We start from the raw sequence: 26,220 nt of genomic DNA on the forward strand, positions 1-26,220 counted from the left end.
ATTGCGATCAATAAAAAAGGAGCGAGCCCTCAGTCATCCGTCAAAATCCACTGTATTCCGTCAGCACCAGGAGTGCCCAAACGAGCATGCTCTCAGCCTTCAGGCCTTTTTGGTATATCCATCATCTTTTATGAGCAGTGACCAAGAAAGCCACACGGATCAAAACAAGCTTTTGTAGGGAGTTTTCTTTTACTATTATGATAAAAGAATGCTTTGTTTTTATGAAGAGATTATTTATACAGGTCAGATTTTGCAGGCTCCTCCCTGGCTTGAGGAGATTACAAGGTAGTTGGGAGAAAACCAGAGTGCAAAGACCACAGTTCGAGAGAAAAGGAAATACTGAAGCATAACTAAAAGGAAGAAGGAAGTGTCTTGAAAAGAAGGTAGCAAGTCTTGTGAACTGTCTGGAGCCATTAATTTATTTATGCTTTTAAGGAGGTGTTTTGCACTTCTGTGGCTCAATATGTAGGTGGGAGCAGAATAGGAGAATATCTATTCGTGTTTCATGTACTAGGTGCCCTTTGTGTGCCCTCAGTTCCTGCAGCAAGCGCATCATGACAGTCCCACTGACCAACATACAGCTATTCATTTATAGTGTGCACTACTAAGACTCCCAAAATGTTTCACAAACTTTCAGGCAATTGAACCTCAATACAGTGTGGAACAAGACTTGCAGATACAGTCAACGCATACGAAGAATAAGTTGATTTTAAGAAGACCGTGTGATAGCCTCCCAGAAAAGCTGAGTGCAGGATTTGGGCTGCTGACTCCATCCCCTGAGCTGCAGCACCTCCAACAACACGTCCCTGCCCCAGCGCGAGCTCAGCGACGTTACTCATGCCGCCACCCGTATTCTGTGTTTCTGCTTGTTTCATGCAAGCATTAAAAGGCCTCTTCAATGAATCACTGCTACTTTTCCTCTTTGCACAAGTCGTAACAGTAAAACTGATACAAAATATAGAAAAAGCAGTGGTGAATATGCCTCTGTAAACTATACACAAAGTTTTCTTGACTTGCTATTAAGCGCGCCATAAACGTCAACCCCTCCAAGAGGGATGGTAGATGAGAAAACAACCTTTTTGATCCCCTAATAATTTCCTCCATGAAAAAATGGGTCAGTTATTCATACATCAGTAAAATGTAGCCAGGGTGAGACTTTTTTTCTGGCAGAATCTGTATGAATCTGTGATCTGCGGGTATGCATGAGTCTGCTCTGGAGCAATCCCTTCAACAGCCTCCGGCACGGGCTTGCAGAGCTCCGAATGTCCAGTTCTGCTCCAGATCTAGGAAACTGTTTGGGTTTTTTAAATCTAAACACAAAACTTGCACTCAGTAATTTCAAATGGACAAGATAGATCTATGGGGATAGTAAAGGAAACTGCGCTGCCAGCAGCAGTCTGCGCTGGGTAACTGTGACAGCCTTCTTGCATCTTAAATCACAGAAAATATTGCTATTGTCACCGCATTCTTACATGGCCGTGGAAGAGGCACAGCCACTGAGAGCCACAGCTTCCTGATTGTTTAGGAAAAAAAATTTCTAAATTTATTTTGAAAATACTTTATTTGATCTAAAAATAAATTTTAAAGTTCTATCTTTTTTTTTTGGGGGGGGGGGGGGGGGAGGATTTTATAACTGATTACTCATGCTCGCAGAGCTCTGAGAAGTACCAAGCACCTCACATTTTCAGAGAAGAGCAAAAAATGACCTTTACAAAGCTCTGAACTTCCCCCCCCCCCCCCTTCCCCCAAAGCCTGCCTACTTAACTCCACGCACAAATCCTATCCCGTTTCCCCCACGCAAGCAGCCGGCGCGGCATTTCCAGCGGTTTTTTAAAGCACCCGCAGGAGGAACCCTGCAGACAGGGCTCACTGGAGGAGGGAGCATCCCCCATCCCCGCCGAGCCACCGGGACTCCCCCCCGGGAAGGGGCCGGGGGCGTCGGGGCTGCGCTTGGGCGCAGCTCCCAGCAGATGGCAATGCAGGAAAACCTCTCGCCATTCCGGCAAGGCAAGAGCTGGGGCCGAGCTGGATGTTCCTGGGGAAAAAAAAAAAAGCACCGCCTTAGAAAGCCTGCTCGGTGTTTGTAAGGTGTCCCTGCAAGGGAGCATCTCGTTTTCGCTGTCAGCAAGGGGTTTTTTTTTTTTTTTGCTTTTGGTTTCTTTTTGAAGTGGAGGATTTGAACTTAGAGGCTTGGAGCGTTGAGCTGGGGCAATGGGTTTGATGGCTCTCATCCAAAACCTTAGGGGTGACTCGTGAAGATCATAGAATCATTCAGGTTGGAAAAGACCCTTAAGAGCATCGAGTCCATCCGTAAACCCAGCGCTGCCAAGTCCACCGCTAAACCCTGTCCCTAAGCGCCACATCTGCACGTCTTTTAAATACCTCCAGGGATGGCGACTCCACCACTTCCCTGGGCAGCCTGTGCCGATGCCTGACAACCCTTTAGGTGAAGAAATTTTTCCTAATAACCGAGTTCAACCTCCCCTGACACAACTTGAAGCCATTTCCTCTCATCCTATCACTTGTTACTTGGGAGAAGAGACTTACCCCACCTCACTACACCCTCCTTTCAGGCAGTTGTAGAGAGCGATGAGGTCCCCCCTCAGCCTCCTCTTCTCCAGGCTGAACAACCCCAGCTCCCTCAGCTGCTCCTCATAGGACTTGTGTTCTAGACCCTTGACCAGCTCCGTTGCCCTTCTCTGGACACGCTCCAGCACCTCGGTGTCTTTCCTGCAGTGAGGGGCCCAAAACTGAACACAGGACTCGAGGTGCGGCCTCACCAGTGCCAAATACAGGCTAACAATCACTTTGTTCCTGCTGGCCACACTGTTTCTGATACAAGCCAGTGCCCAGGGGTTTTCCGCAATCAAAGGTGGAAATTAAAATTTTTGTATACGCACACACACATATAAAAAAATATATATGTCTATGCCACATACATGTAAATATGGCATGCTATATTTGTATACACACATGCACATTTACATATATATATATAAAATGTTGCTTAAGACCTCCACTCACAACACATTCTCACATATTCTCTTCTTGCGTCTTCTATGTGCAAGGCCATACTGTGTCCAGGCGAGAAATAAGTCTTTAAACAGATCAGAGTCTTTAGCATGATCAGAGTCTTGCAATAATATAGGCAAGGAAGAGATTTAATTTGAAGAAGGCATTCCTGAGCATCACATGAAGCAAACTACTTTTAATGACAATTAAAAAGAGAATACTTCTCTCCGAGAAAGCACTGAAGATGAAGGTATTTTCCAAGCAGAATGACTCACGGCTTTCCCTGTGCTTGTAGAGGAAAATGGATGTAGAAAAACTTTCAGAAAAACATAAAAGCATAAAAGTTTCTAGTGGCACACTTTGGCTTTTATCTACCCCTCCCCCCCCCCAAAAAAAAACCCCAAACCCTAAACCAAACAAAACTACCACCCCCCAAACCAAAACCAAAACCAACAAAAAAAACCCCAAAACTCTTAAGCCAATACAAAAATGCATGGAAGATATTTGGGCTTATTAAGAAATTAATGAAAAAAACTTGATAGCACCAAAAAGCTGGTGGAAAAAAACCTCTTTTCCCCTTTGTATTAGAACTAAAATAACTGCACCTGGGCAGAGAAGTGGCTCTTTCTTGAAAGGCCAACGATGGTGAACTGAAATCACAACTGAGTTGCCAAAGTGCTGCCATGGGCACCACAACCACAGGTTGGTTAAAGTGGCTCCAGAGGAAACGATGCAAATGCTGAGAAGTCCACTCACATGTGTGTAAAAGCAGTGTAAGCTTACTTACTACAAACAAGGAATCCAAATTATCTACAATCAATATGATTTCTCTCATCCCCGTATGCTTATATCACTGCCTGGATTCTGTTTTACACGGTGCAATAAAAACCTGTTTGTAGTGCTTAGCAAAACAAATGCATATATTGCAAAAATACACTATATTGTCTCTTCAAAAGTGTCCTAGGTAACTGGCCTCAAACTGCACAGGAATACTTTAACATTCATCCATGTTCTGGATTTACTGCTTAGAAAAGCGGCAGTTATTACTATTTCAGAACCACCAGCTTATTTCAAGTATGTCTATATTATATTGAATCACACTGTGGCAACAGCAGGGTTAAACAGTTTCAGAGCGATAACAAAAAGCTGTAAGTAGTGGACATTTACCTCTGTAAAAAGTGTAAACAGCACAGCCAATACTAAAATAATATAAATTTTCCAAAGTTCTTTAAAAAAAAATAAATCAGTGACATACAGGAAGGGTACAAGAGCAAACTGCAGAAAAGAAATGGTTGCAGTAGTGCCTGTAAGTAAAGACTTAAATAGTTTTGAGAGGTAACGGATTCATAAAATAAAAGGATCTTCAGGGAAAAATACCACATATTAAATGGTCTTGAGTATAGCAGTGAAAAACACAAGAAACAAAAGATGAATTCAAACTGGAAACCAGGCACATATTTTACCAGTGAGGAAACAGATTCTCTGTCTCATGATGATGTTTTTCTGACAGATGTGCTCTTGCCAAACAACTCTGGATTGTAAATAGTTTTGAGACTCGACATCTAAAATCAGGACACTGGAGATCTATGGCTCCTGGCTCTTTTGGAAGGCATTAAGTTACGGAGAAGACTTTTTACACAAAACAGAGGTGGCAGGATATGAAAAACCTAGTGACTCAGTTAGACAGTAAATGTTAAAGCAGGAGCCCCGACTACCCCTGCTATGAAGTTGTCAGTGGATCCTGGAGAGAGGACAGGCTGGAGGGAGAGTATTTTGCAAATAGAGTTTATAAAAAAGGATATTATGGCACTTTGAAGAGTCCTTGAGTTAAAAGCAACTCCTGTGTTTCCAGGAATGTTCCCAATTTCGAGACTCAATTACCTAAGGACCGATACGGGTGATAGGAAGGTTCCTCTGAGGGCAGAAGCCGTAAGAGCAGCCCCTCGAACTGCCCACAGCAGGGAGGACTGCTTGGAGCGGACGGAGCTGTGAGGCTGCATTTTTTATCTTTGGGATTTTAAGAGACTTGATCCATACCGGTATATTTAAGGGGATTTGCACAAAGTTTTAGAACATTCAAGAAACCGTTGCTCTATGAGACTTTACGTTTTAGCCTAGGCAATTTAGTATCACTTCAATTGAGTGCGAGACCTTCTGAAGGAGCCCAAAGCTCTGTTTTGCTGCTTTCAATGTGCAACCAGGCCATAATCTTTATCCTAGCTGCTAGAAGAATTTTGATGTTTTGATTTTTTCTAATAGGGTGAAATAATGAAAATAACGATTCATTTTAAACTTGTCAGATTCTAGATGGAGGTATTATTTTGCATAATAATTTTTAAATAGACACCTGAACGTTCAGTGCTAGGTTTGTTGGCCCAAAGGTTCTTCTTGGCTTCCTCAGCCTGGATGACAAAAATGGTACCAGCACTCTGATTTCTTTTCACGCTGTGCCTGGAAATACAAGGTGTGGAGGGAAAGAATTCAGACGAATACCTTATTCAGATCAAAATTTAATCCCGCATCTCACATCCTCAAACACAGAGATCACAGGCTATGTTATTTATGGTTTCCTGACGCAAAAGAAACCAGCCATTATCCTTTGCTAATTGGTTTAGAATAAGAGAGGTATTTCTGGATGCAGCAACTGCTAATCTTACTTCAGCGAGGAATTCTTAATTTTACCTCCTCAGAAGAGGGCTCCAAACACAGAGATAGGGAATATGTTTTGGCCAGGGTAGGATAATATCTCTCTTAACAGGGCAGGTGACATTCTTTCCAGTGATTATAAAAATTAAGACACTATAGCTGTTACGTCAAAGAAGGTCTGTTATTCACTGAAAGAGCAAAACACAGCGATTCAGCAGTAGCTACTGTGCTTTTTTGTATCCCTAGCAGTTAAGCTGAATAATTAGCTCTTCTGTAAAAACAGCACCCTTTTTATTCACTGCTTTTGGAATCGGGATAATGCATCACTGAAGATAGATGGCTGGCAATGGATATGGCAGTGAAATTCAAAGTAAACAGATACCACAAAGTCTGGATCATCAGAGCATATGTATATCTGAGATCAACATTTACAAAGTGCTCCTGAAAAAAAACCCCCAACAACAGATTTTCATCAGCGACATCCGTTCCCCTCTATTCTTCACTGTCTGACCGTCTAACAAGATGAGATCACACACTTGATGGTATTCATCCTGCTCCAGGGCTGTTGCTCCTGGAGCTGGCTCTGTCTCAGTTTCCACACACGCAGGTTAGCAGCGTAGCTGCTCTAGGCACCCTCCGTACCCAGATGATGGTCAAGTTGCAAACGCTTTGAGGACAAGATCCATTTACAGACTCCAGGCACGTCAAGGCTGTTCTGCTCAAGCCTCATGCCGACTCCAGAAAAGAGTCAGAACCAGGTTGTAATACTCCTGAAATAGGAAAATTACGCCAGACTAAGTCGCTCAGAGCTGTGGATTACCCTTCTCTACGTAACATGTATCCTCGTGCTGCTCAGGTGTCTCTCCGCGCTTGGCAGAGAGACAGCGCGAGCCAGTGCTGCTGCTTCGTTCGCTCCAGCAGCCGCCCACAGGGACACTCTCCTGGTGCATCACCTCACCGCCCGGCCTGAATTCTTCTCCGTTTCCTATGGTGGAAGTCAGCCCTATAAACTCATGTCCTTTATGGCCGTGAATAGGATCAAATAATTGCTGGTGGCCACGAGATCTTGTGCACAGACGAGCGGGAAAATCACGTCACAGTCCTCACGGAGAAACGGACTCTTCTCCCACACCACGCAGCAAATCAGCTTATTCTGAGGAACCACCCAGTCTTCCAAAATGAGGAGGGGCAGCGACAAGCAGGCGGTGGTTCAAAGCCTGCCGGTTGGGTTTTCACCCTCCTCCGCAGCAATTTTGTCAGCAGGGGATAGAGCTGGGGGAGCCGGCCTGGTTCCAGCTGAGAGGTCAGCTTAGCCGGGTATTACAGCACAACACCAGGGCGATGGTCTACCAGGAAAAAATTAATGTAGAGCCCTATATAATGTTTTCCTTAACGACTGCATCCAGGCCAGCGTGAGCTTTCCTAAGACCAATTCCCCCCTGACCCCCCCTTCAATATTTAATAAAATATTTCTACGGTTTGAGTCCCTAAAGCTGCTACTTTAAACAGAGGAGACTTCTCCATATGGGGTACGCATGTGCACCCTGGAGAACTTCCCACAGGTCTGGTCTTGGCTGTGCTGTGGTTTGCAAAGAAGGAAAAGGAAATTGTCTACTGATTTTATTATCTGTTTATTTCCTTTTGGGGAGTTTGTCTATATGATTGTGCTTAATCTCCATGGGTGGGGAACAAAATATTTAAGTTAGTTAATGATCTTTTTGTCCTGAAGTGAATAGACTTTATCATCGTTCCTCATTCTTCCTTCTGGCTCTGTCAGGAAAAAGTCCTGGCTGGGAACTCAGATGAGCTCCCTGGGAAAATCTGCTCCTCTGCTCTGTGGGGTGGATAAAACTGTTTCCCTGAGAAACGCACAATAAAAAAGTTAGTCTTGTGGGATAGGAAGTAGGGTCAAGAAGTAGGTACAGATGGAGGTTCCAGCCCCTCGTGTGTTATCCTCCGCTTAACCAGCCTTGGTTTTCCATATTAATTTGGGAATGAAGGAAATGTCTTATCCTGAGCCAGCTGGGCTGGGAAGGGATTTCTAGTCCACTCCACTGCCCAGCTCTGTGCTCCCTCTGCTCCAGCTTCAGCCTAAGAGATCTGGACATGAGCAAGCAGGACTGCACTCTAGCTCCAGCAAAGCGGCACCAGGCCCCTTTGCAGCCCTCGCTCCTTCATGCCGATGGTAGCACCATTTTAGGGTTGCATTCCTCTGTTTCAAAGGTGCAACATACGGGAGGCCCAAAGCCCTCCACGACCATGGTGTATGATGAGGACTCTTTCAAGCTAGGTCCTAATCAACAGCTGCATGACCTGTAATGCTAAAACAATCTCATTTTTTTGTTAGTCTAGTCCTCAAGGTTACCTGTTTTTCTTCCTGATAATGTTCCAGCACCCTCTGGGCTGAGGCTATCTACTCTTTTTATCCCATCAACGCATTCCTGCTTATTGTGGAACAACTAGCATCAGCTCCACGATAGATCCCTGAGGAACCCCATCAGCTACCCTGCCCTTCACGCTGCCTTTTATCCCATCTCCCTTAGCCAGATCCTCATGCGATTTCGAATTCCCATCTTCTCCAGTTGTCAGCTGATGTCCTCACACGTAATACTGCACTGCAGCTGGATTTTGTTTGAGAAGACTCAACAACAGCAGTCATCAGGGTGGTATGGCATAATTATCCTCAGTAAATATCTCCCCTTCACGCTTATCCTTCAGGATGATTTTTTATTCTCCCCTCCCCTTAAACACCAGCGACTACACTAGAGGGTCTCCATTCATGTGATACCATCCCCAGGCTCGATACTAGAACAGCTTCTTTCCGTTAGATCTGAACAATTAACAATTCCGGGAGAGCGATCACTTGGTTTCTGTGACTTCCACACGTTTTGTTTCAGTTCCATGTTGCTAAGTTATTTCAGTTTTTCTCAGTGTTATCTCCCTTTCCACCCTACCCACCCACGCTGAACGTTGCCATTTTTATTAGGAGCAAGCAGCAAGGTGCTGGGTGTAGTTTTGTAATCAAGGCTGGATGTCTACCACATAGTAGTTTCATGTTAATTTTTTCCTCTTACTTGCACTTTTAAAAACTCCTGTAGTTATTTTAATCTCTTTGAAAGATAGCTGGCTGATAGCATTTCTTAACTCTACCCTGACACTTGTTCTCATGTTTAATAAGTCAAAACAAACAGCTTTTCTTGTTCAGCAGCTTTTTTTATTTCTTCTTGTTCTGCTATTTCCTATTGTTCTTCTTGTGGTGCTAATTATCCTACAGCTGATTTCCTCTGGCTTAGGATACAGATCTCTGATAATTTTAATGTGGTCAAATAGCAGGATTTTATGGTGGAGTCTGAAATACCTTATTCAAAACTGTGAGCTCCTCAGTCAAATTAACTTGTTGCTAGCTAGCAATGATAAGGATTAATTGCATTTTTGAAAGAAAGAACTTCTGTTTAGAGACTTAGAATTCAGTTCAAACTGAAATCAGGACTAGATCTCTTCAGATGAGTTTTTTTCAATGACCAGCTCAGACATGTGTTGAACTTCTCACAAAAGTCAACTGCAACGTAGAAATACTTTGCATTGGCTCTATAGCTATTGTGCCAAAAAACCCTTTCAGCCCTCACATCCAGCAATAACTGGGCTGTAGCTTCTTGCTCCCTCATGCTGGCCATGACTGCAGATTTTCTTCCCCCGACTGTGCCAAAGATACTTTATTCTACTTACAGCACCTACCTGGCTATAAGAAGATACATTAGTAAAGAGATAAGAAGAGATGCTGCTGTCCACCTCTGCCCATCCTATATCTCTTCTTAAAACGAGGAGAAAGTTAAGCTGCTGAAAAATTCTCAAAGCTTAGCTAACAGAGCCAATTCTCTAAAATAAATGAATAAATTTTAAAAATTGCTCCTTTTCAGCATGCCTGATGCATATTGCAGAACCAGCCACTGAATCTTTGGCAAAGCATAATGGCAGGGAGATCCTGGTGAGTATCTAACCACAGATGCCCCTCATCATCAAATAGAAACAAATAGAAACAAATAGTTACTATAGAATTCAATGACCAGAAGACACTACTTGCAGTTTACCTGTTCAAGGATCAGATAAAGATCAGATTTGATCAACTATCCTGTTGATCTGGGCTGGGGTTTATTTGGTTCACTAATTCAGAAACCATGGAGCTAGACGGCTGGGACAGCATGTTGTCACTAAAGCCTTGTTTTGCCTTTAAAGATGCAGATTATTTGTACCAAATGCCAGAAAGTCACACCACAGAAAAATCACTCTTCACAGCCTGGTAAACAAAAAAAAACAAACCGGCCTCGGGGTGGAGTACGCTGGAGAATACAACCCAAAACCCTGGCCTAAGGAGTACAAGACCAAAACAGGGAAGCCCAAAAGGGCCATTAGCCTGCCTCTGGGACAGAGTGTTAATTGTGCTGCAGACTTTGGGACATAGCAGGAAGAAACTACATGCTGAGCTGTATCTGATACCTCATTACAGAACATGGAAAAACAGGACAGAAGAGATTTAAACACCAAGTGACCTCTGTATTGTGCTACAGGAGACACAAGTGCACAAGATCACGGTGTAGTCACGGGTCTCAAAGCAAGCCCTGATAAAAGCGTTTGGTGCGTCTCCCAACATACTCTGCTCAGGCTACCTGAAGCAGGAAAAAAGAAAGCCACAGTATTATTTTTTTTTCTGAACGGTTGTCTATTACGAATGTTCAAAGGCTTCCTTTTGGCTTATTACCAGCTGTACATAGTTTTGTCATTCTTCCTCTACCAAATAATCTTTTTTTCCGAGAAGTAATCTTATTAATGAGTAGGAAAGGACATTCTGATAATATTAAAAACCCCCAGAACCATAGCAGCCCATCGGTCTTTAAAGCTTCCTGCCAAATGCTTTGCCTGAGCATGGTATCAGCTTCACTACTAACTGCCTACAAAGTGTTGCCATCTCAGCATCTTGAAGCCTCCTCAGCCTGGTACATAATGGAATCCCTTCAAGCTGAAACGGGTATTGAAGAAGCCCGCGGCATCGTGAACAGTCAATATGAACAGCTACCAATACAAATAGTTACCAATACCTCTCTCTCCTTTCTCAATATTGCAGAATCTTCAGCATTTAGGCTAGGGGTTTGGACCACAACAAATAGAAGGAAAGGTTAAAGGAAATTCTCAACCTCGGTGTTAACTGTGAAAATCAGAGGAACATGTCCTGGCCGCAACTGGGACAAACTGTCGCCTTCACACAGCAACACCATAACCAAAATCCAGAGCCTCAAGTCTCATTTTGTTGAATTGCTTGGCAATACTGAAAACACATCACAGTAAAGGATATTGTTCATTTACAGCTCACCCAGATGTTGAGAGGAGAGAGTCTTCGCTTTACTAATCAACCTCTTCCATTTTGAAAGAATGTCCTTCACTGTACAAGCAGTAACTTGTACCCTTAAGGACATAAAAGGATTGTCTTTTGTCTTCCACCTCAGCACACTGCAGGCATTTAGACGACGCAAGTTATCCATAAAAAAGATGAGGAATCTCATCTAAAGTAGCCGATGGCCACTTTCTGATTGACATGAAACACAGGCATCGCTGGTAACACAAGATCTACAACTGGCAGAAAAGGCCTGGTTTCTGTATAGCAGGTTACGGCCGTATTTGCTGAAGTTTTGACATCAGGCTACAGTCAGGTTGTGTAACTGATTCCCCGTCCTGTGTTTACAATCTTACCGCTGTGCGAGACCCTGCTAGAATGAGACAGGTTTGACCAGATCTTTACCCAAACTTTCAACTGTTGAGGAAAGCCTCTGTAAGCCTGCACATACTGCTCTTGGTTTGATGTCTGAAGCCACCTGTGATAGGAGCTACGAACTGACACCTCTGGATTCTGAGCTCAAGGCTGCGTGGAATACAAACCAGAACTCCACGCTGCACCAAAGCAATCCATCCCTGCCACCGATTCTGACCCTTATAAAGCTGGAAGGCTTCTTAAGTCACGCCAGAGCAAGTTTGAGAATGAAAGCCAGGCTATAGGTGCATGCCCTGGACACAGTCCACAGGGGTCAGGCAGGAGCCTACAACCGACCGCCTGTATCAAACGGGTCTTGCTGTAGTCAAAACAGGTTGTTTGATTAGAGATTTCTAAAGCGAGCAATCATGGCCAACAAAACAGCTGAAGCTCCCCTAGGCTCTTTCCAGAGCACCTTCTTTAAAACATACCACATCAAGGACTCGGACCTCACGTTGGTACCTGACCTCTGAAATGTCACTTCCCATAGAGACGCCCCCTCCTGTTGTAGGACAGCTGCTCTCCTCCCCTCCCTTCCCAAACTAGTTTTTTTGGGAGCGTGGATTTCTCTACCACTCTGCTGAGGCCACAGAAAGCAAAAAGGGCTGAAATCTCAGGAAGCCACAGCTCTAAATAGTACTTAAGAGAAGCAAAAGCAACAATTTTCATGCCCTGCAATTGTTGTGCAGTCACCATGCATTTCCTCAGGGCTGATAAGAAATCTACCCCTTCCCCCCTGCTTTGGCCTTTTATGCATTTCTATAAAGTAGGGAAAAGCAAGGTTGCCATTTTCAAAGTTAACTGAGCCCTTCTGCTACAATGCTGTGAATAGTCTGCCAAAGAAAAACAGAAGCTGTTCCACTTGGGTTTCAGCAACGCTGCTCCCCAGGGTGATGTCCTCCCCCCTTTTGAGTTGATGATGCTTCAACTTTTACCCCAGGAGGAAGGAAGAAATCAGTTCCTGCTTAAACTGAGAGCCAATTACTCCAGTTACTGATGCAAGTTCACTCATTATCTGCCTCGACCTACTCTTGGCACATTGCTTTTGTTCTAAGGAATGGCTAAATCTGCCACTACAGAAAAAGCTGAGGGAAACAGGCCCTTCCAGCAGTAAGTACAGGAACACTGGTCTCTGCCAAGCTGGCAGCTCTGCAGTGTTCCAGATAAAGCTGTTCCAAAGCATCTGAACCTTTTCAGACATACCTCACTAGAAATCCCACTGTATTTACAGTTTCAGAGTGGCTGATACAATCAGTTTATATATCTGTGATCTCTGAGTACTGAACATGAATAGAAGGTGTAGTCCCTCCCCTATTATTTGTTAGCATTCTTTAAAGCACTCGGTCACGCATCAAAAGCTCACACCTAGCATCTCCCACAAAATTTTATTAACAGAAAGTCTCTAGGACATTAGGTAGTCTTCTAAGAAGTGACAGAAAAAAATTGACAGGAATGTAGATTAGAGTGTACTTTCATATATGAAAAGTTTAAACAAAAAAAAAAAAAAGATATTTGACTGAGATGCTCTAATGTTGGAGCCTGAAGAACGACATTTATAGTTGTGGGGTGGTGGTGGTTTTTTTGTTTTGTTGGTTTGTTTGTTTGTTTTTAATCTTACAGAACACTAGAAAACAACATTCTGAAGTGGCACTCCTTTCAAGAGAGACCCTTATAAAAAGAGTTAATTATTTTACATTTAAATACAAAGCAGCTTTCTAATTTTATATAATCAAGAAATGGAAAACAATTTTTATTAACATGTTTTACATTTACAATCTTTTATTAGCTAATCAACATCAACATGCAAAAATAAGCGCTAAATACAAACCTCTACAATATGGTTTTGTTTAAACTACAATGGTTTAATTCTTCTGAAAAGTCATAAGGATGTGTTCTGTAGTTGTTAAAATTGAACTATTAGTTTCAGTAATGAATACTATTTAGACCCTAAAATTATGTAATCATCCTGCAAGGCATCTTCAGAAACTTCGCCCAACACTTAAGAATACCAGCTCATTTTCATGTGAGTACATTCTCAAAGCAAGAAATAAGGCAGTAGCACTAATGATTTCATATTGAACCCTATGCACATAACTAATAACTTTAGAAGGACTTTAACACTATGGTAGACTGGAAAAAGAACATTTAAACAAGCATTGGATTTTGCCTGAAATGTTCTCAGTTCCTCTTGATACTTATGCAACCTCCTTAAAATATTTGGGTTTGGAAAAAGACTTCATACTCCTTCAAACCAGTCCCTAGTTGATCCTCCAGAGAAGCCAGTCTTGTGTCAAAGACACCAATATCTTCCCATGGAAATAAGTTACATAGTTCACTTTCGGGATTACTTCACGAGAGGATCATAAAGAAGGCAAAGAGGAGATTAAAGGAGAACATATTGGTAGTACTGAAATCTTTGATAACAAAAGGGTCTTGGACAATTGTGAAAAAGAGGGAAGAAAAATGGATTTAATTTCAAATCTGTTGTAACTTTTCCCCCAGTGCAAGTGTCCATCTTTAAAGAAAGTTATCCTTTAGAAGATGAAAGTACTTTTGAGAAGAGTCCAATTTTTGACCTTATGTTACAAAACCTTAACAATCAAAATTTGTTTTTGTTTTTATTCAAGTACAAACTTAAGTCATAATTCCCCTCTTCTTCTTTTTTTTTAATTTTTTAATTTTTTTTTTTAAAGAGTGTTTATTGTTGCTCATTGATCTTTGGTCGCAAGAAACAATAATGCCACCGACAGGTCTGATCCCCAAGGTGGCAGGTTTTGCTTCTTTGCCACACATTAAGGCCCCCCCCTTTACAGGGTATGCCAATATACACTGTGTCAAAATTCCAGCGGCACTTCATCATGTGTTTTATGGACCTACATGATGTAGACTTTCTCAGCTTGTGAGAAGTTGAAGACTTCTTTGGTTCTTGGGCAAATTACTTTGTCATCTTGACGAATAGAAAGCAGAGACTGAAAAAGAATGAAATCAAAAGATAATATTCACAATAGTATCCCAAAGCATTACTTAACTGTTCAGCAAATAACCTTTTTTTAATTAAAAAAAATAAATATTATAGTCTGAGGTCAAAACTTCTTTGCCCACAAGTTACTTATTTTATACTTTCACTCTCCAGAGGGAAAGATTTCTAATGCCGTTTGATTTCTTGTTATAAATTCATATATTTGATCAGACATTAGCTTCGTTGAAGACCAATTTAATCACATAAATATACAGTCCTTTAGAAATTACTGCAAGAAGTTACTTTTCTTCTGTTACTATAGAAGATACTTCTAGCTTTCTGACTGAGTTTATAAGCTGTTATTTTGATATAGAAAGTTATTATAACCACTGCTATTTTAGACTTCAGTAAGTCATTGATTTCAACACTTACATTGTATCCATAGACATATCCATTTGGTAACATCATAGGAGGATTATTTTCGTTCATTACATCCCCCGAAATCTTGCAGACTAGTCGGGAGTTGGCACAATGTGCCATAGGCAGAGGCTGAGCCAGCTTGTTCAGGGATTTGCTACACACAGGGCAGTCTGGGTTTTTTGAGCTCCCATCCTCTTTATAACACTGTCTGTTTAACAGCAAGTTAAGGAACAACCACCACAGAATGCAAAACCAATTAATGACATACACTGGAAAAAAGATAGTAAAGTGTGCAAATATAGCCGAGCTTATTAGAATGTACAGGACCATTTATTTCAAGTTTAAATGTGTACATACAAGAATCAAGCACTTCCTTTGTTTCAAGGAACAAGAGTGAGCAACAACTGTCTGGCACCCTCTACAGGTAAAGTTTCTGATGTAGAACACTTTAGTAGTGCCAGTCATTCTCTAATACACCATAGTGTGCAGCAAATCCAACTAAGTTTCAAAAGATGCAGGATATATTTGAATATTCACATAAAATCAGACAGGGTAAATTTGTGTGTAAGTGCTTAAAAAAAATAATAATTCTGACCCAGCTCACTAACTTTTGCAGATATATTCGCTAACTTAAGACACATGGAAAGACAGCCTAGTATGCAAAGACAACGTAGATTTCACCTTAAAATTTGTTTTTCTTTTGTTTTTTTAACCCTAATGTCATTTATTATAATTGCTCCTTAATTTAACAGGGAGACCCATTCATACTCCATTTAAACAATGCAGGAGCAAAAATATTCAAGTGTCATATTTCTTCTTTGAGCTCTGAAAAGCAGCCATACAACAAAAAAACCCCACAATGCTTTTTTGCACTCGACAGTAGTATCTGCGTTAAAGGATACGGTGTTTTTATAGCTGAAAGGCCTGCCTGGAGTGTTATAGTAAAAACAGAATTGTTTCCCAGCTGATGTAGTCTGTAGTTATCATATCTAAACTGTTGGATCAGCATTCTCCATCGAGCAGGGTCCAAGAGATCCTGTTAAAAACCAACACAACTATAAGTTGTTTTCAATCTAATTGTCCCCAGGGGGGGAAAAGCCTGGGAGTGGTAAATTCTGCAAAACTCACTAGACTGAATCCACCACAACATAAAAGTATACATGCTAATGCATAGTATGAATGTACTTGTTTAGAGAGTACCTTTTGACACTACTTTACTAGAATTATGATTTAAATCAAGTATTACTTAAAATAGCTGGCATAACAATATTCAATCTCCCTCCGCCATCTACCAAATGTTCTAATTAAGGTATGTAAATCCTGGTAAAGCTATTTCTTGCATTTAGTTTTCTAGAACACCGGCCTACTTATGAAGCAACATCAGTATTGTGGAATATTTACTCTATAGCCTCTGAACCATTTAACATCGAGAAGTCAGAAGTGTTTTTTACCTCAAGTCAGGCTAATTCTGCTGATAACTCTTTATTTAAAGAATTTTGTAAAAAAGGTTTTAATTTGAAGAATTGGCACAACTCCAGATTAGAGAAAGCTTAGGTAAGCTATGCATTTAAGGACAAAGTTCTTTAATATATATTTTAATGCTGTGCGTTACCTAAGAAACAGGGAACAGTAGTTAAAGTAGGGATGTTTTTTTTGTGGAGGCAAGAACTAAACCTGCAGGTCAAGGATATAGTGAACCCTAAAAATAATGCTGTGAAAGAGTCACATAAGAAGTGAAGACCCTTTGAAAATATACTGGTTACCTATACAGGCAAAGACCTAATCCCATCTTCTGCTAGTACCCCTTTTCCTTTGTATCCATAACCTGCATTTGGGTCATGAGAAGCGACAATGTTTAGTTACCTTAGAAATAAATTCATATTATCAACTGTGCATGCTACACTTTGAGGCAACTAGGAGAAACAATAGCATATTTTAGTATATTATTGAGTTTACAGAACAGGCATTTAAAGAAAATCAAAGACTTAGTGACAGACAATACACTGAGTAGCAGCATCCAATTCAAAACGTTATACCAAAATTACTAGGCAGTGATTTTACGATGATGTAGACACTAGTTTTTATGCTTTGCTCTGTACTACTGTAGCCCACTCTGCCTATCCTCAGTTCCCTGTTCATTCAAGTCAAAACACTGGAGATGGAGGGACTACAGCATTACTTTTTGTTGTAGCCTGTATCCTGGAATTCCCCCACCCCAAGAAGATCAGACTGGCCTGAGAACTTTTATCCAAATGATTTAATGGTACCATAGCACATTTTTCTTTTTAGTGTTCTATGAATAAATTTTTCATCATTACCCTAAAATTACAGGTTAACAGAACTATATTTCAGATATACTTGGGTAATACCTTGTAGAACTATAAGAGGCCAACATTTAAGGATGTGCTAAACTGGATTTGGCAGCAGTTGTTTGAGTAAGTGCAGAATTATTTCTCCATCTCTTCTCTCTAACTAAAGACTGACTACTTGTACATAACAAGAGGTACTTGCACCTCTCCCCACTGTTCAACTAGTAAATCTTCGCTGAGATGAAGAAGTTGCATGTCTCCATGAACACAGACAAAATGAATGCTGGATTGGAGACAGGATCAACAGAGTTTTAATAGCTCCCATTAAACTGGGAACATCTTTGGATGAGGGAGGGAAGAGATGCAGCTCACGAACCAGTCCTGGTGTGTTTTTCTGACAAGCCTTTAGAAAGTGGAATTACACAGAAGCTGAAAAAGGGCACAAGTGTAAGTGATGGATTTCAAGAGATTCAAAAAAGCCACCAGGAATACTAAGACGAGAGAGAAAAGGAAAAAGTCTTGCAGCAGAAACAGCTGGATCAACTGTGGGCCTATGGTTGAAGAGAAACAGCATGAAAGAAAGAATTCGTATGAGGAAGAGGCAGAAAGATTCAGAGAAAAATCCACAGGTAAGGAAAGAATCCTGGACATCAGCAATATTTGTCTGACTTCTAAATGCTCCAAACCAGCAAGCAGAACTGAGGCAGAGAACCCATAGAGATGGGGGCAAAAGTAAATACGTACATGTATCTTGCCTTAACTAAAGCAAAACACACCCTTTCTGCCACCAGACTACATGTCTGTTTTCTCTATCACCTGCCCCATCTAAGGCCAGAGTGTTCCCAGAGTTCCAGGATGAAACTTTTGTTCTAGCATTAAGACAATTCTTGAGAAGACTGAACAGAGACAGCCTACAACAGATCCATAATAAAGAGATACACTACTACTCTATGATTAAGGGCCTAGATGATGGGACACAAAGTAGCAGCTTACAAAGCATCCAGTTGGAATGATTCCAGCCACAGCATACAAGCTTGTTCAAAGGATATCAAAAAAGAAAATAGTTTGTTTTGCCACATTAAATAGGTTTTCCTTAAAGTCCTAAAAGATAGGACAACAAACTGGAGAAAGGTCTATTCATTGGTTATAGAAGATGCTTCTTCCCTTGGATTAATAAAAATCAATTGAGGAGAGATATTATGATCTGACAAACTTTCTCACAGATTTAAAAGTAATTTTACTTTAAGCCATTTTAAGAAGCCATTTACGCACAGAACTCTTGGTCAACATATTAAAGGTATCTCCAAACAAGTGTGCACTCTATGATTCTGTTTATTTAGGTAATTATTAGAGGACCCAAAACATAACTTCAATAAACTAGAATGTTTTAAGTCAGATCCATAAAAAGTAGTAGGGAATTTGTTCCAACTGTATGGTTGTACGTGAAACAATACTAGCTTTTCTCCTTGCTCTCCCTCATGGAAACATTCTGTCCAAACTAGCCCTTAGAACAAAATAAAGGATTTTTATTTCCTGCCTATTTTTTTCTAACTACTAAGACAATGATAAGCTCTGTCTTACACCCAGTCTTCTAACACATCTATCATTTATACTCTTAACTCACATCAGATGTAGAATCCAAAGTACCAGGATCCCTTCTAGGACTCCAGGATTAGCAAAGAAATTCACATTAATTCTCCGGTTTGTTTGTTTGGGGGTGGTGGTGGTGGTGTTTGTTTTGTTAAACCATTGATTTTATTATCAACTGTTTAAAAACATGTTTATATACTGGCATTGCCACAGTTGGCTGGCATTTCACATGATTCTTGTCTTACTTTGCCAGCTCAACTCTTGTCTACCTTCTGCCTCCTATGCCAAGTTAAAAAAAAAAAAGTGAAGAGAATTAGCACATGACCACAGAACAAACTCAAAATCAGTAAAAACAGTACCTACCTATGATTTTACTTGATTCAAATTTAGATGTAGATATTACAACTAATATCTACATTGATTTGTATAATCCAAACAAATGAACACTTTTAAGCATTAAAAATAATGCTTTCAGATCATTCATCTTTCCTTTCTTCATCCCAACCACTGCAAGAACAGTAATTTGAGAAGCAGAATTAAGGCCTGCTGCTATTCTATTAAGGCCACAGGATAGAATGTTGAACAAAACTCTTCCCCCCCCCCCCCCCCTCCCTTTGTACTTCCCCGTCTTCTGTCTCTTGCTGTATATTTGCATATCATGCTTCCGGTCCTGCAGATCTTTAGTGCTGGGTTTGTGGCAAGCCCAGCTCAGTGTGAATCTGCCTGTTACTGTTAAGATCCAACTGTAACAATACAAATACTACCTGGATTAATATACAGGCAAGGACTGGTTATTAAAGTTAAGGGCTATTATAAACATGGATTTCAGAAAGTAAAATTAGAACAACATTTGATCTTCAGATTATCAAGGCATTTTCTTGTAAGGAAAAAGAACTGCAACATGTATTTTATTATTCTGCTGTACCACTGAATTTCAAACAGAACATTACCTTATAGGGGGAGATATGGGTGTCTGAAGGAAAGGCCAACATTCCCATCACTTGTCGAACCTCATCCAGCTGGCTTCCCTCAGCCTGACTGAAATGCTTTCTTGCATGTCTGAAATACAGAATTTATACCTTTACCAGTTAGATAGCCTTGTTTCTAAATCAAATAAATTTACATAATTATGTTAGATTTCAGAGAAAAACTTTAGATTCTGCTCTCAATACATGAACTCCAAAAGGTGATGCATTTAAAGGGCTTGAAAAAATACATCCTGCAAATGTGAATGCAAGAATGACTAAGAATTAGCAATTTTACACCGTAATTTCTTAGGAACCAGAACTTCTTACTGTAGCATGAAGTCTCCCCTCACCTACATCTAGAATAAGAGATCCATGATCATTAGAAGAAATGTCTCTGCTTACGGAAACTAAATGTATCAGACCTCTTTGGCATACACTCACAAGACAAATGCAGTCTGATAATCAGTTATGCCAAACCATTAAACATCAAGAGTGTTCAAATACCTACCTTGATTATACTGATATTGAGAGAATGTTTACTTTTGAATAAATGTTTCAGGTTTTTTTTTTTCATAGGCTAGAAGGCAATATCACTTTCTGTGCAGACTACAAGAAACTGGAAGGTAATGTAGTAGAAAACACCTTGTTAAGTGCAAATGTTTTTGCCAGGGAAATAAAAAAAATTATGTAGAACTTCAGTACAAGCTTTTGTACTTTAATGCATACTGATTATAAGAGATATCCAAGTTTTCAGCCTTGTGTGTATTTGAAAGAAGTGACAGAATTACCAGAAACGCAAGTAAAAATAGAAACTTTAATATGTTTTAGGAAATTAATACTAAGAAACCAGAGAATTATTATCAGATTATAAGGAAATGCAACTACTTTAAAACCCTGTATGAAAGCCTCCACTACCTAGTCTTTCCAAGATCATAAATTTTCAAGCAAGAATTTAGGTGTTCAGGAAAACCCTCCAGTCTCTGAACTGGATGATTAGTTCCGCATTTCTGCTAAAAGCTCCTGTTTTCAGTGGTGCACAGATGTTGCATTGTAGACCGAGTACAGAATCAGCCCTATATTGAATTTCTGACATTGTCGAAGTGTAGAAAGTCTTCCCTATGCCGTATTTTCTCCACGGTTTGTATTATGGGGAAGGTAGCAAGTCATCTCCAAATTACTCTGGTAAGTGTTTGCTCTTTTAAACTTTTAAAGAGTCTTTGTAAAATCTAGGTAAAGTTACAAATTACTTTTAGGAAGATACATTATTTTCCAATTGCCTATTTAATGGGCTGAATTAAAAAAAACAAAACCAAAACACCAACAAAACCCCCCAGATAATTCCACCCCCCCACCCCCCAATTCTGTGTTCCACTAACTACACTTAAGTCATCAATACCATGAGAACAGACTCTTTAGCAGTGTTTCAGTACTCCTACTTCCTCTCCCACCCAAACCAGGAAGCAATGGAAGTTATGTAGGACAGACTGTTTCCACACAACTTCCTATCTTGGGTGAGCAATTCAGGAATGTAAATAGTGTTCCCCAGGTGATTACTGTTATGAGAGCAGAAGTACAAAACCCATGACCTGAGAGAAGACTAGGCAGCCTGGACATACTGGAAGAAAGCTAAAAAAAGTACTAGCGCAGAGCCACAGATGAAAGCAACAGCTATTTAAAAGAAAGCTTAGGCAAAGCAAAAAATTGAGACCTACTAGTTAAGCTAAATTACTGTGTGTGCACGCCTAAAGAGAAAAAAAATCCTCTTAAAAGAACTGATCACTGTGCACTTCGTGTTCTGTGATGTTAAAACAGAAGTGGTACTTCAGTTTTGCCCCAGCCTCGTCAGTATTGTGGTCCTACTCCTCATCAGGCCTTGACAGTTTGCTCTTACAGACAGCATTTCAACAATACACACCCCTTGCTTATAGGAAGACCCTGAGCTGCAACAGGCAAATACTGGCCACGCTTACTGTATGTGTTCAAGAAGAGCTAGAATTAACACTTCAGTTTGTGTATGTACGATACATAACTGCTGTGTGTGCACTAGCCATTCTAAGGAGAAGTGCTCAGCAATCCAACACTTCCATCATTTGCAAGTACTGAACGTGCTGGGATGTGGTGGCCATTCTGGGTTCAGCTAGAAGGAATTAGGTTTTCTAAAGTGACCTTCTGTTAGTCTTCATCTCCTGACTTTCCCTTCTGCCTGTGCCCCTTAAGAAAACAAGAAAGTTTTCCCACAAAGCCTGCCATGCTAATGTCTGAACTTCATCCTCTGAGTGTCAACACAGAGAAATTAAATTGAAGCAAGATCTCCTTTAAAAGAGAAGCAAATTAGTTAAGTCGTAGCACTCTAAAGTCTTTTTTAGATTGGGAAGCAAGAAACAGTACTATGTCAGTACGCAATGCACAACATTTAAATGACATCTTATTTGCCCGCATGCCATTATTCACCCTTTCCCTTTTCTTTCAGTTATTTCCATCTCTTTGTGCAAACGTTATGCTCTTGGGAGGTATATATATGAACCTCACAATGCTTATTTGCAACGTTTTTACCACCATTAGCACACACTAGTCAGTACAGCTATAGCAGAGGGCTAAATCTTTTTTTTTTTTTTAAATTATTTTTTTAAATCATGACTAGCAGACCATCACTGAAACTATTAACTAAATTCGTGTGACAGATCAGACTAATAGGTAGAAAATTTTGGTTTTTCAAATCCCAGAACAATTCTGTAAACTCTGCGGGGACGAAGTCTATCATCTTTTGTTTGCAATAGCTGTTCCTCTAGCCCACACAGGTACAGCAGATATATTGTACTTGACAAATCTGTGAATGAAAGGATATTTATGAAGACTTGAAGATTTACATTTTGCTGTCTACTAAGGGTACATTAAGTTGTTAAAAAAAGTATAAGCTATACAGTGTGTATGCAGATATCTACATATGCCTGAATATAAGAATGAACGTATTTATCAGGAAGTAGTAATAACTGAATACAAACATAAGGTGTTATCAAGAAAGGACTTGTTCTTTCTGCTCAGTCTTTCTGACCAATGCCTGAATGCCTTTATCTCAGAGACCTGATGATGACTACTAGCAAAATTTATACTCAAAGTGATCAAAAATTTTATTATTATTTTTCTATGCCTGTTCAACCCCATCCCCTCCCCACCCCGTAATAAAAATCGAGGAACAAACTGTGTTTATTCACCCTTATAGGAGAGAAGTTTACTAAAATGAATAGACTGTGACCACTTTCTCCTAACTGCCACCATCAGCTATTTTTATTTACTCCTTTTGTCCTTTATATCCCAAGAACAAGAAGTACACAAAGTGTTTTGCTAAGCTTTTAGCCAAGAACTCTGTAGCTCTAGCATCCCACAACAGCAAAGTAGCAGAATGCTCAGATTTCCCAGAATGAAATTAGTGAGAGTCCCAAAAATGTGAAATTAGTGTCATCAGTCATTGTTACTGTAATGGTATAAGCTTTAAAAAAAAACCATAAAAAAACCAACCTAAAGAGACTGTGGGAGTTAAAGGCCAATGATACTAGGCAAAAAACTCTGTGATGTACTTAAGAGATTTACTCTTTGTATTCAAAAAAGTTTTTGTACATTCTTGAAACACTTTCAAAACTACTCCGATAAGCTACCTTCAAGGAAGGTCCGTTCGTACTCATAGTCTAAAAAGCTACAGAAATTCAAACACTTAATAAGATGTATAATTTTAAAGCTCACATCAATTTTAACCTAAAAGCAATATGTCACTTTAGAGGTTCTCAGCAGGCAGTAAGCAAAGCTTTCAAACTTATTTAAACACCAGCTGCGTTTCAGCAAAATGTCAGTTCTCCGAGTTCCACTCATACAGGAAACTACTTGGTAAACAGCCTCTTTCTCTGCTTTCTAATGGATGCCTGACCTATTTATTGCACCACGGACACAATACTGAAAGAATCCTGCTGCAGGCACTTAACAGAGGCAAGCTAATAAAAACACAAGTTGCAACCGTTTGCTAGAAGCAATGAGATTTATGCTACGCCTTCCCAAAATATATTTCCTTATTCATTACATGTTGATTTTGAAGCAAAGTAGAATGAAATGGTGAAAACTAATATTTTTAAGCCACATTATTTAAGGACAGCATTGAGATGTTGAACTCCGAATATACAAAATTATCAAAAGTCACCCAGTTAAAAAGGAGTGAATTAAGATATAGAAGGACTTCTGTAGCTCCTTTCCATTTTACAAGTTATGAAGTTAAAACAGCATTGTTATGACTGGCAAGTTATAATTGCTGAGTATAAAATATATGTCAACCCTGAATTTCAATCAGTATATGGAATATACATGCTTCACCCCTAACAACATTCAGTGTGGATGCCTATTTGCAATGTAGATAGGAGCTGTAAGTTTTAAACCTCAGAGGCTATGAGAGTACACGTTACTCCATGCCAAGAGTGCTGGGTCCTTTTGAGGCTTGACAACTTGCAAATTTTACCAGTTTTGATGTGGAAAAGGGATCAGAGGGAAACAAATATCCAGTAACAACAATAAAATACAGAATGACCTTATCTACTTTGTCCCAGTTCTCAGCCTATCTCCTTCTTTCGGCTCTATGCCTCTGTTTTCCAAGCTACATAAGGAAGCTGCTGCTCAAATAGTTTTTAGAGCATGGACTACTCACTGTTAAGATGCATGACTGTACATTTGGAAAAGAAGCACACTTAGCAGACACTAAAGCTAAAGTCACAAAGGCACAGTATTCATTGGATATAAAGAACACCATGGGCTTCTGAAAACAGATAATGTAGTTGAGTCTCTTTCATCCTTTACGTAAGTACCTGACAGTTCCTTAGGATTTGAGAACTCTATCAAAAGATAAGTGCACATATCTAAACGCTAGCGTGTAGGTTGGTTGGGGTTTTTTTTGTTTGTTTGTTAAATTATTAACATTAAAATTAGCTGGAGTTTATCAGATAGTACATTTGCATTGGCTGGGGCCAACACAACAATGATTTAGGTGCAAGTAGGGCAAAGTAGGAATGATATGAGTTAGCTCAAAGCAAGCAACACATTTGAATGAAGTTAGAAATAACAACTGCAAATAACTAAAACTTAAGGTAACTTTGGGGGTGATGTTAGTATTACACTGGCCTCTCCAGATACATATTGAGTAGGTTTCTTCATCTGGGGACAGGGGAAGGGAGTGGGGGTAACACCACATAGCTCATTCTCACATACATGGCAATACAAAACTCCTAATTATGCATTCAATAGAAAAGGTGAACCTCGCCTAAAGCATAACTTGTAAAACAAAAAACTTAACGAAGATAGTAAAGCAGAAGAGAATTCAGTAAAAATTGACATGTTAAGCTTTAGATAGGCGTTTCATTAACCTTTTAGTACTTTTTGTGATTGAAATGCCAATAAATTCCTATGAGAAGCTAGCTGTACCTCTTGAAAATTAGTTAAGGGTAAATATGTTCATTACATTATCTGCCAGCAGAAAATACAACTGTTTTATAAAACAGATTAATTTTCTAAACCTTGATTTTGAAAAGTAAGAAGATGCAGAATTTCAGTGACAACATTAAGTTTTTAAAAAGGTGCATCTGTGGAATGATGCCTTACCTTTAAAAAAAAATATTAAACCCTAGCTTAAATCTGAAGACTGATCACAATACTAGCAAGATCCTTTACAACAGTGAGGCATCTGGGTGTTGCAATAATAGTCACATGTTTCTAATGGAGCATAATACCAGCTTATTAAGAAAATTGTTTGGTAAGCATCCTAATTTCATACCTCACAGCATCCAGTCTCTTGTTCTGTCGAATGAGTTCAATGAACTCCTGAATCCTTAGGCTGAACTCCAGACAGCTCTGAGATTAAAGACAAGACAAGGTCTTAGTTGGTGCCAAAACTGCACTGCACAGTATGTTAAGTACTATGTATGCACAACAAAAAAAGTGTTAATAACATGCAACCTTGTTTGCTTGCTTTTAGGCATTCATGCAAAAAAAAAAGGTTGAAATGCTGACTTTATGGACAAGACATCAACACAGAATTCCCTAAAAGCAAACAAAAACCTCCTCTTCTTGCCTCCTTCAAAACTTCATTATTTAGCAGGGATGAACTTTTTCCTAATGACTGAAAGCATTGTTACCTGAGATGCAAGTGAGTGTAACAGGTGGTTTCTTTGTGCTTTCTTACAATTTAAAGTAGTAAATTCAACAGAAGTTTTGGGCTATGTGATAATTTAGACAAGAGAGGTCTACCCAGAAGACTGCAAGGAAGAAACAAGTTTTTTAACACCATTTTGAAAGTCTTCAGTATTAACAAAAAACAGCACAGAGTTTAAGTTGCTGCAGTCCCCTCCCTCCCTCCCTTTCTTCAAACTTGTATCCCACTCTTCTTGTCAAACATCTAAAAGCCATGCTGGAAACAACTCTCAAACAAGAAAACCAAGTGGCATTTACCTGTTTTTGGAAAAAGGTAAAATTTGAAGCCTAATGAAG

The 26,220-nt window shown here is 39.9% G+C and overlaps 1 protein-coding gene across 7 annotated transcripts in view; it reads right to left on the minus strand.

Moving 5' to 3' along the window:
* Positions 1-13,205: 13,205 nt before the first annotated feature.
* Positions 13,206-26,220, minus strand: part of MAEA (macrophage erythroblast attacher, E3 ubiquitin ligase) — a 52,709-nt gene continuing 39,694 nt past the window's right edge. For all 7 annotated transcript variants that reach the window (XM_049794245.1, XM_049794291.1, XM_049794256.1 and 4 more), the window contains 5 exons: positions 25,508-25,584; positions 19,687-19,795; positions 15,740-15,873; positions 14,850-15,045; positions 13,206-14,427 (listed from right to left, as the gene is read on the minus strand). In XM_049794245.1, the coding sequence (XP_049650202.1) occupies positions 14,332-14,427; positions 14,850-15,045; positions 15,740-15,873; positions 19,687-19,795; positions 25,508-25,584 (612 nt within the window). In that variant the 3' untranslated portion in view covers positions 13,206-14,331. The remainder of the gene's footprint in view (positions 14,428-14,849; positions 15,046-15,739; positions 15,874-19,686; positions 19,796-25,507; positions 25,585-26,220) is intronic.

The sequence above is a fragment of the Accipiter gentilis genome, chromosome 3, assembly GCF_929443795.1.
Source record: "Accipiter gentilis chromosome 3, bAccGen1.1, whole genome shotgun sequence".
Lineage (NCBI taxonomy): Eukaryota > Metazoa > Chordata > Aves > Accipitriformes > Accipitridae > Astur > Astur gentilis.